Source organism: Teleopsis dalmanni, chromosome 1, assembly GCF_002237135.1.
Source record: "Teleopsis dalmanni isolate 2A chromosome 1, ASM223713v2, whole genome shotgun sequence".
Lineage (NCBI taxonomy): Eukaryota > Metazoa > Arthropoda > Insecta > Diptera > Diopsidae > Teleopsis > Teleopsis dalmanni.
Genome location: NC_051846.1, coordinates 175,993,470 through 176,007,208, shown reverse-complemented (window position 1 = coordinate 176,007,208; position 13,739 = coordinate 175,993,470). Strand labels below are relative to the sequence as shown.

Sequence of the window (13,739 nt, the reverse complement as noted above, 5' to 3'; positions counted from 1 at the left end):
TTCGGTCAGACAAAAATTATCGTTACTGATGAAAATAATCAATCAAATGAAATATAAATCACAGAATTTGCTGAAGCTTATAATGTTTTGCTTAATATACCTATTTAATTAAATTTGAAAAATATTGAAATAATGTAGGTTTAAGTGCTCTGCATGTTGGATGCTGCATTTGTTGCAGCGTAGCAGCTCTAATGCTCTTTATTAACAGTTTATGCAAAACAAAGTGGACCTTTTGTACAAATTTATTAATGTTGATAAAATATAGATCCACAGGTACCCAATACAGACCAAACAACGCTTTCACGCAAGTGATTCGCTACTGTAGCTCTGCATCATGAAAAAGAATTAATTAACTGGGATTTAATCGTGATTTAATCCTCTCTGCTCTCGTGTAGTTCGAGTTATTTTCGTTTTCAAGGCTCTAAGAACTCGTTACATAGCAATAACCACAGAATAATCAAATCAGTGGATTGATAAAGCCAAAATAGAAAAAGATATTGTTATACGAAAATATTGTGGCTATTGCTTTATGCGATGGCAAGGACTTTTGGTTGATTAACGACTATAAGTTGTACACTACAGTGTGTAAAGCATACTATATGATATAACTAAATACAATTCATCGTATTCACCGGAAAGCAAAAGAAATATAGACATATTTCACCAAGATAATGAAGCAGCTAACACTTCTATTGTCGTTATAGCTCTCAATAAATACTGTTTTTACAAGTTGAAAGTTTTTTCAAAATGTAGAATTTAGAGAGTGTCTCTGCCTTTAATGGGTATTTTGAGGACTTTTTTGAGTCATGCCATGCACAATCTTGATAAGTTAAGAAGGTTGATCCATCATATTCAATCAAGAAGAAATAAAAACAAAGAATCAACGACCAAAAACCTTTATTTCTATATTAAGCTCAAAATTTTTTGAACACCTGTATCATGCATCTAATGGCTACGGTAGCCCTTATTGAACTAAAAAAAGATTAGCGTGTTGTCAGATAATTACAGTAATTAAAAAAAATTTTATCCTATTGGTCATGAGGTATTCTTATTGAATATTATATATATATATAATCTTTCGATTTATTTCCTGGGACTTCCGTCCTTTAAGCCTGCTAAGTACTATTAGGTCTATTGAGTTAAGATGGGACTTATAATACACTGAGTCCTTACCTAGTTGGAACACTTGTTATGCTGTCTTTTAACCGTCAATGGTATTAACATAGGTCAGTCATCATTAGTACTCTGTAGTATCACATGAAAATGTTACAAAATATTTTGTTTTGCTGTAAAATGAAAATTTTGAGAATTCGATAGAACGCAGGCGCCATTTTGGTTCTTTTTTGTTGAGAGAAGTTTTTGTCAATTTTCACAAAATCGAAAATTTCAGTTGTAGTTTAGTTTTCAAAGGAAATTGTTGCATTTATTTCCTATTTTTTTTTATTTGATAACAAAATTAATCAAAAATATTAACGCATATTTAAAAATTAAAAAAAAAACTATATATCATAAAATATTTTGAATATGTTTTAAAGTAAATAAAAACTGAAGTTTCTATTTTTTTTAAATTGATATGAAAAATTTTCAATGTTAAATCAAGAATCAAAAAGTCTCAAGAAAAAAATTAGGAATCACCTGATTCTGTGTGTGGATAGAAGAGACTCCGAGCAACAACATCAATACCTCAACGTAATCCTGTTTGTGCTCTGTTGAAAGACGGATGAAAGGCAGTTAGTTGCATGACCCAGTTTCCGGAGACCCACAAAGACGCTTTCAATTAATATCATCTTTATTTTTGTTGACAAAGGAGAAATTTTAATGCATAGTAAACATTTCCGATATTGAAAATATCCGTACACATTAACCAGCTGCCAGTCAGTGAGTTGTAATGTGGAAGCCAAAAAAATCTCAGAAATTAATTAGATTTGAATTGGAAAAGTGACGAAATTAATTTATAAAAATTCTTTTTGATTTGCTAACTACAATTTGATTTAATTACCATAAGAAGGAGAATATCACAATCACAAAATCACAAACTTCGTAATGGATTATTGGTGCTATATCTGTATATTCTTCTTGACGCCCATTATACTATTGTATATTTTGTTCGAACTCCATTATTTCCTAAGAATGTGCCTTTGTGTTTTTTTGGCGCGTTTCGTCAAACGGAAATGTCATATTTTAGAGACTACTATAGTTTCAGGTAAGTGAAATCAAAAGGTATATAATTATTCTAGAAAAATTGAATTTTATTAGTAAAGCACTTAGAATTTATGTCGATTTTCGGTCTTGCTTACGTAAATTTTTTTTCTATACTCATGCAAGGGCAAATAGCTAAGCGATGTCTTTTATATTTAGCTGCTTTCTGTCTGTCATTTCTGTGTACCTCCTTAGACTCTTAGCCACCCTTTCTTACCAACAAGTTCAAGGCAACTAACTACCTACTGACAATAACCGGTGTTGAAAGTTTTTATTCTTTTCGTTTTGCATACATTTATTCTATTGGTGCTTGGGGGAAGTAGTAATGTGAAGGCTTCAAACAATTCCATATGTGGGATTATGATATATAAATTGGCAACCTAATGGCTTGTAATGTGACACCATTCAAATATTAATGGCGACAATAATGAAATTTGTTAATACATAAAAAAGTGTTCAAACTGTGTTAAATTGATTGCAAAAAAAAAAAAATTGAAATCCATTTATTTAAATATAATAGTTATTGGGGCTGAGTTAAAATGAAGAATTCAAATAGTAAAAAAAAGGAAAAAATCATCAGTTGACAGAAACTTGAGAGAAAAGATTAATGTTTTTATAGCAAATTGCTTTATATTTTTTTAAAATGAAGAAAATAATTGGCTTAGCAAGATAAAAAGGTGTTTGATTTCAGGATATTTTAAAAAAACAAAATTTTTAAAATCAGTAGGAACCATTCTCCTCTTTGACAGTTTAGATGGGTAGTTTGAATTTCGAAATGGCGAACATATTATTAAATATTTTGTTTATGGAAATTTATTATAAAGTAAAGGATTATGCTAGTCATTCTTAAGTGCATATAAAAGCAAGAAAAAAAAAATCGAAAAAAAACAATTATATATTTTGTAGGAAGTTGGGACACCGCACCGTCCATCAAGTGGCCCCACTGAATTGAAGGATTAGCCAAAGTAGACCACGAAGCGACTTGGGTCTTTTTTCGTTTTTCGATTCTCGGATGTCGTTATTATGTTAAGCTAAAGTTGCTTCCGTTCGCATAACTACATCTCTTCTTATTGCAAGCAGCTCATTTAGCTAGAGGTTGGCTGCAAAGTCATCACCAACCCAATGGTGTCCCAAGACAGTCATCCCATAAATGATTTTTAGATTGCTTAAATTAATATAATAAAAGAAAGATACAAAATAGAAATAAAAAAACAAATTTAAATCTATGTACTCTCACTGAACTGAATGACGTCTGGAGTCATACTTTGAATTATTTTACCTTTTGAGAGTTTCTCCAGATCAGCTTAGGAGATTTTCTCAAGGTATTAGCTTAGGGAACTTCCTCAAGGGATGGCTAGTAGTATACTTAAGGAATGACATGCAATTTATCTGTCAAAGTAGGAATTTAAAATAATTATCAACAATAAGAGATATAAATTCTTATATAGTAAATGTTGTCTATAAACATTTTTACATATTAAGATACCGGGAAAATAACAACGAATAGGAAACCTCCATCACAGTCTTGCTTCGATAGATATAGTTTCATACTGCAGAGAAGCTTAATTAGGCTCTCTAGAAGCATCCGAGACATTTGTGCTTGTTATTTTTATAACGGGAAACTTTGGACTTAATATTTTATTTCTAAATTCATTCTCATATAGTTGTATTCACAGATTTAAAATAGGGTAAATCTAAGTCAACATATTTCAAAAGATGATGTGATTTCTAATTTTAGCTATAGGTATCATCTATAAATATTGATCTAATATGCTAATTTAAATCAGTTTTCAATATCTAGTTTTATGTAAATATTTTTTTATATTGTATTACGACTTTTTTAGTTATCTTAACACATTTTTATATCATTATTTGAGACTTTTCGTTTCGTTTTAGGAATATGTCTTACCAATGATATAGATACATTACTTTATCATATGAACAACGCAAGATACCTTCGCGAATTGGACTTTGCTCGAGTTGATTTCTATGAAAGAACGAATCTATACCGCACAATCGTTGCGAAAGGTGGTTCGGTATATCAAGGTGCAGCTACAATACGTTATCGTAGGTTTATAAGACCGTTTCACAGATTTCACATTAAATCGAGTGTGAGTTTAATATATTTTAATATAATACTAAATATTTTGTTTGACAACTCATCTTTTTAATTTGCTTAATATTTTACAGATAGTATATTGGGATAATGAATCTGTTTTTATGGAGCATAAGTTCCTAAGACCATCTGATCAATTTGTGCATTGTATTGCAATTTGTCGTCAGCGAATTATAGACTGTTCGGCTGAGGATGTCATGGCCGAACTTTTAGCACCGAAAACCGCACAGATAGAAGCTTTAAACAATACTGTTAGTTCCACAATTAGCCTAGAAAATGCAATTGTCACCACCAATATTGATGAGGCGGAGCGTGGTCAAGTGCGTGTAAAATTAAAACCAGATATACCGCCAGAGATTTCCAAATGGATGGAATATAACGATTTATCGAGCAAAAGACTGCGAAAATGTTGCTGATGCTTGTTGCTCTTGTGATGATAGAAGTAAATACTATATTTTTGGTAAACTCCCAAAAAGGGTTTGATAATTGAAAAATTTGATATTTATTTTTGTGAAATGTTATTATCATGTGAATGTATGTGAATATGTATTTTAATCAAAGGTAGAAAAATATATACATATAAGTGTTTTTTTTTTGGTTTAATTGGTTAAACGTGTGAGTAGCTTTTTATGGTATTTTTACATCTTCTACAAGTTAGGAAGGACAGCAAGTTTAAGCATTCATGATAGTGAGAAGCGTTGAAGCATTAAACAAGATATGATAGTTGTTTTAGATGACTGCAAAAAATAATCAATTAATTAATTATAAATTCGATTTTTAAATAATATTTTATTTTTATTACCACATATATCATAAAATCAAGATGTTATTAACATATACATATATAGAATACGATCTGTTGTAAGCTTTTTTCTCTACAACGTAAAAGTGACGATAGTTTAGAATATTATAAGGATATTGCCGATGTCGTATAAGTTACCCAGCAACCGAGTAACATAGTAAAAGTTCAAAGCAAAGAGTAAAAAGGCAGCAACATAAAATGCATTGCCAGTACATGTATTTTGTTGTTGGGCCATAACAGTGTTGTCATGTTAAGCAATTACCGAGATCGTGAATAACCTTAATTATATAATGCTGTGATATTTGCATAAGAGATAAGGATAAGATGTGACTGAAAACAAATTATAAAAATTAATGGTTAAACGTGAAGCTCAAAAACCATATGAAGAGTTCAATTAAATGAATCTATAAAAAGAAGAAATATTTTCTATACAATAGTAAAAGCGTGCTTATTTTTAGTTAAATAAGCATTAAAACTTTCATTGTTAAACAAAATATTGATTATATAAACTTTAGAATATATAACTATCCATGGTAAATAACAAAATTAAAAACTGTTTTGGGATCTATACCAACAGAAGAAATGCAGTTATTAGAAGATATAACGACCGTTTGACTAAATAATCTTGTGCACTTTTATGATCCAAATGAAAATGTTTGAAAAACTGGGAAATATTGAAATCAGTGGCATATTCGATGGTGGAAATTAGGAGATAGTTCAAGAGCGAGGTCTGGAAAATATTATACATAATAGAGAAATTTAGTAACCTCCAAAAAAACTGCTGAATAATATTTTTCAGTATGTCCCCCTTAGTAAAATCTTAGCTGTTCCATTAATTGAGATACTAGGAGATATTGAGAAACTAAGAGCAAATTAAAAGAATTCAGGAACAAATACACTAAAGAATAACACCAAAATATGCAAGTAAATAAGAAAGGCTATAATAAATTTTTGTAGTGAAGATTATATTTAATTTATGAATTCACTAGCTGACCCGACGGACGTTGTTTCCCCTTGTAATTAATTTCCCTGATCCGCTGAGTAATCATATTTATTGCTATTTCCATATCTGTGTAGCTAAAGAGATTGTCAGATCTATCCATGAAAGAAGTAATCCATGTTTAGAATTTAATCACATAATTCTAAGCATAAAGCCTAAACAATGTTAATAGCGTTTATGTTATTTATGTTTTTAGCCTATGTTACGTCTAAAAACTATATAAATATGATCTGAGAGTATCACGGATTAGTTAAATCATCAAAAAGTTATTAAGCAACGAACAGACGAACAAACGATTATATATAATCTATAAAATGAAAATTTATTATGATACGCGTTTTAGCTTGATTGTTATTATTATAAGAGATATATTAATGCTATCACAAGTGAGGGCATCTTAAATTAATGCAAGATTTAAGACTAATAACAAACCTTGAAATATGTTCTGGTTCAAGAATTCACCCCTCTTTGATCCAAAGATTGTAATATAAAGATACTAGAATTATTTTTTAGTAATCGCATCACGCGAGTTGATAAGATAAGGAAAGTTTCATTCTTTATCTCGCATGTATTTGCAACATTAAAGGATGGGACGTATTAAAAAATCAGTAATTAATCTGATTTCAGATACTGCTTGAAGGTACTATCTGACAAATTTTTTTAGTCATTTACCTATATTGCGTTACGAAGTAATTTAATAAAGACTTAGTTAATTTGTTGGAAATTTATTTTTAAGGATTGCATTCGACATTTTATACCTTAAATCAGTTGATTTATTTATAATTAGCTCATTTATTTGAAAGATTTTTATATGGTAAATTATCGTCATTAGCGGTCTTAGAGACATTTTATGATTGCCGTGACGTAACTGCAATTATAACATGACTCTTAATAAGCAAAGCCACCTAAATGAGACAAATGGACACATGGTACTAATATACTCTCTCTAGTGAAAGTATAATATAATAATTTTCAAGCTTAAGCTTATATCATAATAAATTCCATTTAGTATAATATTCATTCAAAACATATATTGTAAACTTTAACATTAATTATTATATTTGTTAATGTTAATAGATTATTTAAAAAAATTTTTTATAAATAATAAAATTATTTATTATTGATATTAACATATTAACTAAATAATAACTAAAAAATATTAATAAAAAAAAAAAAATAATTATGAAATAAATTTTATAGTTATTTTGTTTAAATTATTTTCTTTAAATTTAATATTTGTAATTATTAAGTAGTGACGAATATGACTCTACAATCACTGGTGGAGATTGTCTCAATAGGGCAGTAATTACATCTACAAGTTTTCAATATGTTGAAAGGCTGGTTGTAATGCCATTCAAAATATATAGTTCCCAGAAAAATTAATACTCTAGTAGAGATGTTATACTAGTCAAAAGAGATACTATTATAACGATTATTTTTGAACTAGTGAAGTCAGGTTTTTAACGTCTTACGTCATGGATAGTAAAAATGAGTTACTTCGCGGCAAGACGTTGCCTCTTTACCATAGTTCTCTTTCCATTTAGCTCTGCACTTCTCTCATTTAGTATTTGCTTTTCAATTAGTCGATACAAAAAATATTAAAATGTTTATATTGGTTGTATGCACTTTTAGTAAGTTTAGTTTGTTTTGTAAGTTGGTACGGTGAGGATCGTTGGATACATTAGCATTAAGTAAGTTTGTATAAATATTTTGTACATAATTTTATAATTATATACTTGGGTATTTAAATCAATTTTATTTTGTATATATTTTTTTTGCTAATAGTGCAAAAGTCAATTAGGTTTGTGAAATGTATAAAATTAATTAAAGCAAATTTAAATAATAATTATTTTTAATTTATTTTTACATCATCAACTTATTGTATATTGATGATATAAAGTACACACACGTTTTGCCAGAAAATTATTTTTTATTGGTAGATAAATCAATTTTTTACCTATGATCACATAAGATAACCACTTTCGCTTTTGAGATCAATATTTTTCAAAGACATTTAAAGATTATTTAAATTGGCTTTCATATACTTTTTCTTTTAGTTATATAAATTTTTATTTTAATTTAAATAATTTATTTATTATATAAATTTTTTACTCTTCACAGAAGATGTCATTTTGGATCATATTACTTATTTTATTCATCGGTTGGGATGTTAATTATTTCTTACATTGTGGACTTACAGTATTACTTGGAAAATTGTGTCGTACTAAACGGAAAATTACAGATACTAGAGTAACTTATGGATTTTGTTCGACACAAGATGTTGACGTCGTTATGCGTCATATGAATAATGCTCGATATCTGAGAGAATTGGATTTTGCTCGTTTCAGTTTCTATGCAATTAACGACATGTTTAAAACATTTAGCAAATTTGGTGGAGTACCTGTACAAGGTGCAACCAATATACGCTACCGTCGGGCCATATCTATCTTCAACCTTTACAAAGTACATACAAAATTGATTTGGTGGGACGAGAAGGCACTCTACTTGGAACATAAATTCGTAACATTCGATGGCTTTGTGAGAGCTATAGCTATTTCTAAACAATCCATTGCTAACAGTAATGTAATCGATATGATGAAAACATTTCCAGAGACAGCTGTACGTCCTGAAATACCCGAAGATTTAAAACTTTGGCTTGATGCTAACGAAATATCAAGTCAAAATATGCGTAAAGAAAAATAATTTTATTTTTAATCTCTGTGAGATAAAAAGTGTGCAAGTGTGTCAATATGTTAAATATATTCTCAAATGGTGTTTTGTGCAAGGTTGAACAACTTTTTTTTGTGGTGTTGTAAATAATCCATTAGCATTTATAAAATGTTGTTATTTATATTTTTTTATAATAAATTAAAAATAAAAAATAATTAAAAAAAGCATTGCTGTTTAGAAAAAAAGTTAATGTTTTAGTAATTATTTACTTGTATACATATATAATATACGTCGAAATTGCTTCTCAATTTATACTAATTGGTAATTAAATGACACTATAAGTACTAACAATATCTTTTTTTTCAACTTTCGTGGTTTTAAAGTCATTTATTAGCATATTATAATAGATATGCAGAGTTAAATAATAAAGCTATTAACGATCATACATTTCCAGTAAATATAGGTACTTCATAGTTCCCGATCAGTTGTGACTCAAAATTGTAATTACCAATAATGATTTAACATTTTTTGATATTGTTTTTGTACCATATAAATGCATAATAGTCTCTGTGGTTTATGCTAAAGTATATATAAAGTATATATGTATATAAAAAATATTATCATGGATAATGTTAAACACAAACTTGATATGATAATTCAAATGCTAAAAGTAGTGACAAAATTGTCTAAATGAATTTACAAGATTTTAATCCATTCTGATTTGAGAATTTCAATTTTACAATATATATAATTTCAAATTTAGTCCGTTTTCCCTAGTGGGGTATAGAACAAAAAGTTAGTTATAATGTTTTAAACAACCGCTTTACAAATACAAACCTATGAGCCGTCACGATTCAATCACCTGCTACTGTTGAGATATGTAGACACAAATAAAGCCATAATCTTCGCAGATCAAATGAAAACATTGCATGCCAAGCAATGAGGTGGAATTGATGAAGAGCTAAGAGCACCAATTATTCGTGGAAGGATATCTACTTAGAATCAAGTAACAGAATCCGATACAAAAGTATGGTAAAGGCTCTATGCTCCACTGGGAGAAGAGGACGATATAGAGAAAGAGAGATACTAAACATTGTTTTTTGTTCCATGATTAGCGAAGTTGTTATTTCCCAACGAATATTAATCAGTTCTCATGTTTGAAGCCACCTTTAGGTTTCAAAAGAAAAAGTAGCGCTAATCCTTATATCTAATAACTGTCAAACGAAAATAAAACTAATATCTTCTCACATGGACACATTCTAGTTTGAATTAAAAGCACAGCAGTTATACTTGTACTGAGTTAAGCAGTGATTTTCCTAATCAGTGACTTTTAATAAAAGTTCCAAACAATATGAAATACAGAGTATGTCATTTAGTGATTTTCTATTCTCACTTGGAGAATAGAGCAAAAATCTTTATATTGGCCTTAAAATATGCATCACTTTCGGCGATGATCATAGCCAAATCTCTTTCCCTGGAGCACTTTTTTTGAGATCTACGAATAGGTAATACCTAATTACTGATTACTGATGAATAGGTCAAATCTGATGAACACAATGGATGCGAAAGTAATTTGAAGTATAATTAGAGCAATTTGATCATGGTAGCGTACGACTTGTGACACGGCACATTGTCTTGCCGAAAGACGACACGAAGTTGAAGTGTTGGATTGAAGTTTTATCCGAAGTCAAAATTGACTTAAAAAAATATGAAAGATGTGGTATATATTTTTATTCTTGGTTATTTTATTTAGTTTGTCACTATTTCAGTTTAACACAGAACATTTTGTACTTTTTGGAATATATAAATCACATTATTAAAAAGGAAATCCTATCCTCGGTACAAGTACTTGACATACACATACCATATTTATCACAAAATTACATATTTTAGAAATATAGATTGCCTATCGATTAGCAACATAGGCACAATAGTAATTCGTTATAATTATTTATATAATATTAACATCAAATTTAGTCGTTCGTTGAAACAGTACATCATTTTTTTTAAAGTTTGTCCTAAGTAAATAAGAATTATAATTTAACTGCATTTCATATCGCCAATCTTAATACAATCTTAATTAATAATAATGTAATTAATGCGAGATGAAGCTATAATTAGCTCCATATTGAAAGTTATTAGAAACTAATTGGTTTCTGATTTTTTTTATGGAATTGTTATGACTGATTTTATTATAATTACACTTAAATGCAGTAGTATAATTATAAATGAAATTTTTTAGTTAAAATGTATAAATTTGTATTAAATATTATATATATATATATCTATATATATAAAAGAAAGATGTGTTATTGTTACACCACTTATAACTCAAGAACGGCTGAACCGATTTAGCTGAAAATTGGCAGGGAGGGAGTTTAAGGCCAGGAGAAGGATATAGGCTGAACCGATTTAGCTGAAAATTGGCAGGGAGGTAGTTTAAGGCCAGGAGAAGGACATAGGATACCTGTTTATCCCGTTCACGACAAAGTAGGTTTTGAAATTATCAAATTTTTGATATAAGAAAATATTTTATTAAAATTTAACAGATAGAAATATAACTTAGTTAATGTGTTTTTAAAAGTTGTATTAGATCAATATAAGTTTGTGTTGCAATAAATATCGTTTTTAATCAATAAAACTACCTGGTTGTTGCAAACTCAACAAAATAAATAATTAACAATTATAATGTATGGTATGGTTGAAAATTTGAGTTTTTAGTTTTTTAATAATGCCGCGACCAAGACGATCGAATCTTTCCCGACAAAGCCGTAATGCAAGAAGAATACGAAATACTGCAAATTTAAGGACTGAATACACAAAAAAATTATGAATGATTAATGTAGGGATTTTTTTTTTTTTGTATTTTTTCCAATTAAAAAAAAACTGCTTATTTATTGCCTTTAAGGCGGAACAGAGTTCGCCGGGTCATCTACTAGTATATGTATATATATATGATTTATATTATATTATAGTATCATTTAAGGGTATATTTGCAAATTATATTAGAAATACATAACTAATATTTATCACATTAAATAAATTAAAAGGTTCAAAATATAAACAAAGTATTTCTTTAATTACAATGATGGTTAAACTAAACAAGCAACAACGTCATTCAGATCTAACATAGTACAGATAGAGAAGATAGTGAGATTGAAACACATTGACGTCCAGGGTTATGACTTTTTGGCTCTTGCATACCGTATTTAAAATACATTGAAACCTCAGGTTGAAATGCTTGTTTAAAAGCTTCAATACCAGCTCTTCATTATTGAGTATCTAATATTACGTTAATGTATTTTTCTATCTATAATTTGTGCCTTAGTGATTAGACTTTGAAAAGATGTATGTGAACAAAAATTTTTATGTGTTGGAAAAACTTTAAGAGTGTTATGCATTGGTCTTGCCAAAATCTAGCCGGTGTAGACGCAGATCTATTGTTAATTATTTATTATTTGTATACATATATAACATGTCAAAATTTCATATCAATTCACGATTATTATTGATTGAATGAAACTAAAAATATTAAAGAAAATTATTACTTTTTAATTTTGCTTGTTCATTTATTCTAATAAAGTAATTTATTAGAATATTGAAATATATGTGCAGAATTTATATATAAATTAAAAATATACATATCGATCATATATTTCCAGTAAATGTACTTTATAGTTGCCGCTTTGCAGTGTTATCCGTTCATTACTAATAATTATTATTATTAGTGGTAGTAATAATAATTTTTATAAATATATTTACAGCCTATCGTCTAAATTTCAATCATTAATTCGCGACAATGACTTTTTTCTACAAACCATAAAACGTACAAATATAGACAATGAAATCAATAATGATTTAGACACAATTTTTAGTGATATATTTATTAATTATTTATTTATATTGGTTTATTTACACGTTTTCAATTTATAGACATTTTTTAATTTTTATATGTTGTTTTTTTTATTTATTGTTTATTTTTAATTTTATTTTATTTATCTTATTTTGATTTGATTTTATTTTTATTTTTATTCTTCTTTTTATTCTTAGTTTATATTTATTTTCATTTGTTAATTATAATTTTAATTTATTCTACATTTAGTTATTTTATTTATGATGGTTTATGTTTCTTTTTATATAAAGTGTTATTGTTGTAATAATTATGGTTTTAATCGTTATTTTAAGTAGGTTATACTTTTCATTTTCATTATATTAATTAATTTTTATGCCATTAATATAGAAGAGGCAACAGGGTTAAGTATAGACTTCTTTAATACACAGATATTCTATTGTGCTGATTTTCATAGCGTCCGGACATTGTTATTCAACGATATACTGGGTGTATGGCCTTGTAACCATGACTTGGTTATAATGGCATGACAGTGACAAAATTCCAGTTTATTTTGAGTGGCTGGAGGTTTCTTACCTATAATAGCAAAGAGTTATTATTGATTTTCGTAACTTTAATTTAAAATTTTATCAAGTATTTTGCATATATAAGCCAGCAAAATATTCGGTTCTTCTAGAGTCACCATTAAAAAGTAGTGCTTATTTTATGTTGTTCTTTTGCGATATGCTTACAAAAGAAAATGCTTAATATTAAAAGATGCTTATTTGGTGCATCAGCTGGAATAGTTGGAGCTTCATTCAGAATTTTTATTCAAACTTAATTATCTTTATTATGTTGAGGCTAGTTGAGTCAGTGCACCTGAGCACTTTTACTCTTTATTAACTGCGAGGTTTCTTCAGAACCCCTCTTTGCGCCTAGACTAGATTATTGCTTATCATTTCATCAGACTAAGCAATAATTGACCTCAGATCTGCATACCTCCCCGAGGAGCCTGTAACCATTCTGAGATTTGATAACGCGGTGTTGATAAGTCTGTCAGATTTCGCAAATAATTTCAGGGCTTTATCCTTTATGAATATTTTGATGGGATCAATCTTGAGGT

The 13,739-nt window shown here is 28.5% G+C and overlaps 2 protein-coding genes across 2 annotated transcripts; both read left to right on the top strand.

Annotated features, from left to right (window-relative positions):
• The first annotated feature begins 1,577 nt into the window (after positions 1-1,577).
• Positions 1,578-4,902, top strand: LOC119670346 (protein THEM6). The gene is made up of 3 exons (XM_038080572.1): positions 1,578-2,203; positions 4,096-4,310; positions 4,390-4,902. The coding sequence occupies exons 1-3, from the start codon at positions 2,044-2,046 to the stop codon at positions 4,729-4,731; spliced, it is 717 nt and encodes a 238-aa protein (XP_037936500.1). The 5' UTR covers positions 1,578-2,043; the 3' UTR covers positions 4,732-4,902.
• A 2,850-nt stretch (positions 4,903-7,752) lies between these two features.
• On the top strand, positions 7,753-8,955 carry LOC119670877 (protein THEM6). Its single transcript, XM_038081312.1, has 2 exons — positions 7,753-7,808; positions 8,239-8,955. The coding sequence occupies exon 2, from the start codon at positions 8,242-8,244 to the stop codon at positions 8,818-8,820; it is 579 nt and encodes a 192-aa protein (XP_037937240.1). The 5' UTR covers positions 7,753-7,808; positions 8,239-8,241; the 3' UTR covers positions 8,821-8,955.
• The last annotated feature ends 4,784 nt before the right edge of the window (positions 8,956-13,739 follow it).

Bases quoted from the DNA above. Each gene is read 5' to 3' on its own strand.
- LOC119670346 (XM_038080572.1), top strand. From the start codon at position 2,044: ATGGATTATTGGTGCTATATCTGTATATTCTTCTTGACGCCCATTATA. The intron at 2,204-4,095 runs GTAAGTGAAATC...GTTTCGTTTTAG, and splicing joins AGAGACTACTATAGTTTCAG to GAATATGTCTTACCAATGAT. The intron at 4,311-4,389 runs GTGAGTTTAATA...AATATTTTACAG, and splicing joins GATTTCACATTAAATCGAGT to ATAGTATATTGGGATAATGA.
- LOC119670877 (XM_038081312.1), top strand. From the start codon at position 8,242: ATGTCATTTTGGATCATATTACTTATTTTATTCATCGGTTGGGATGTT.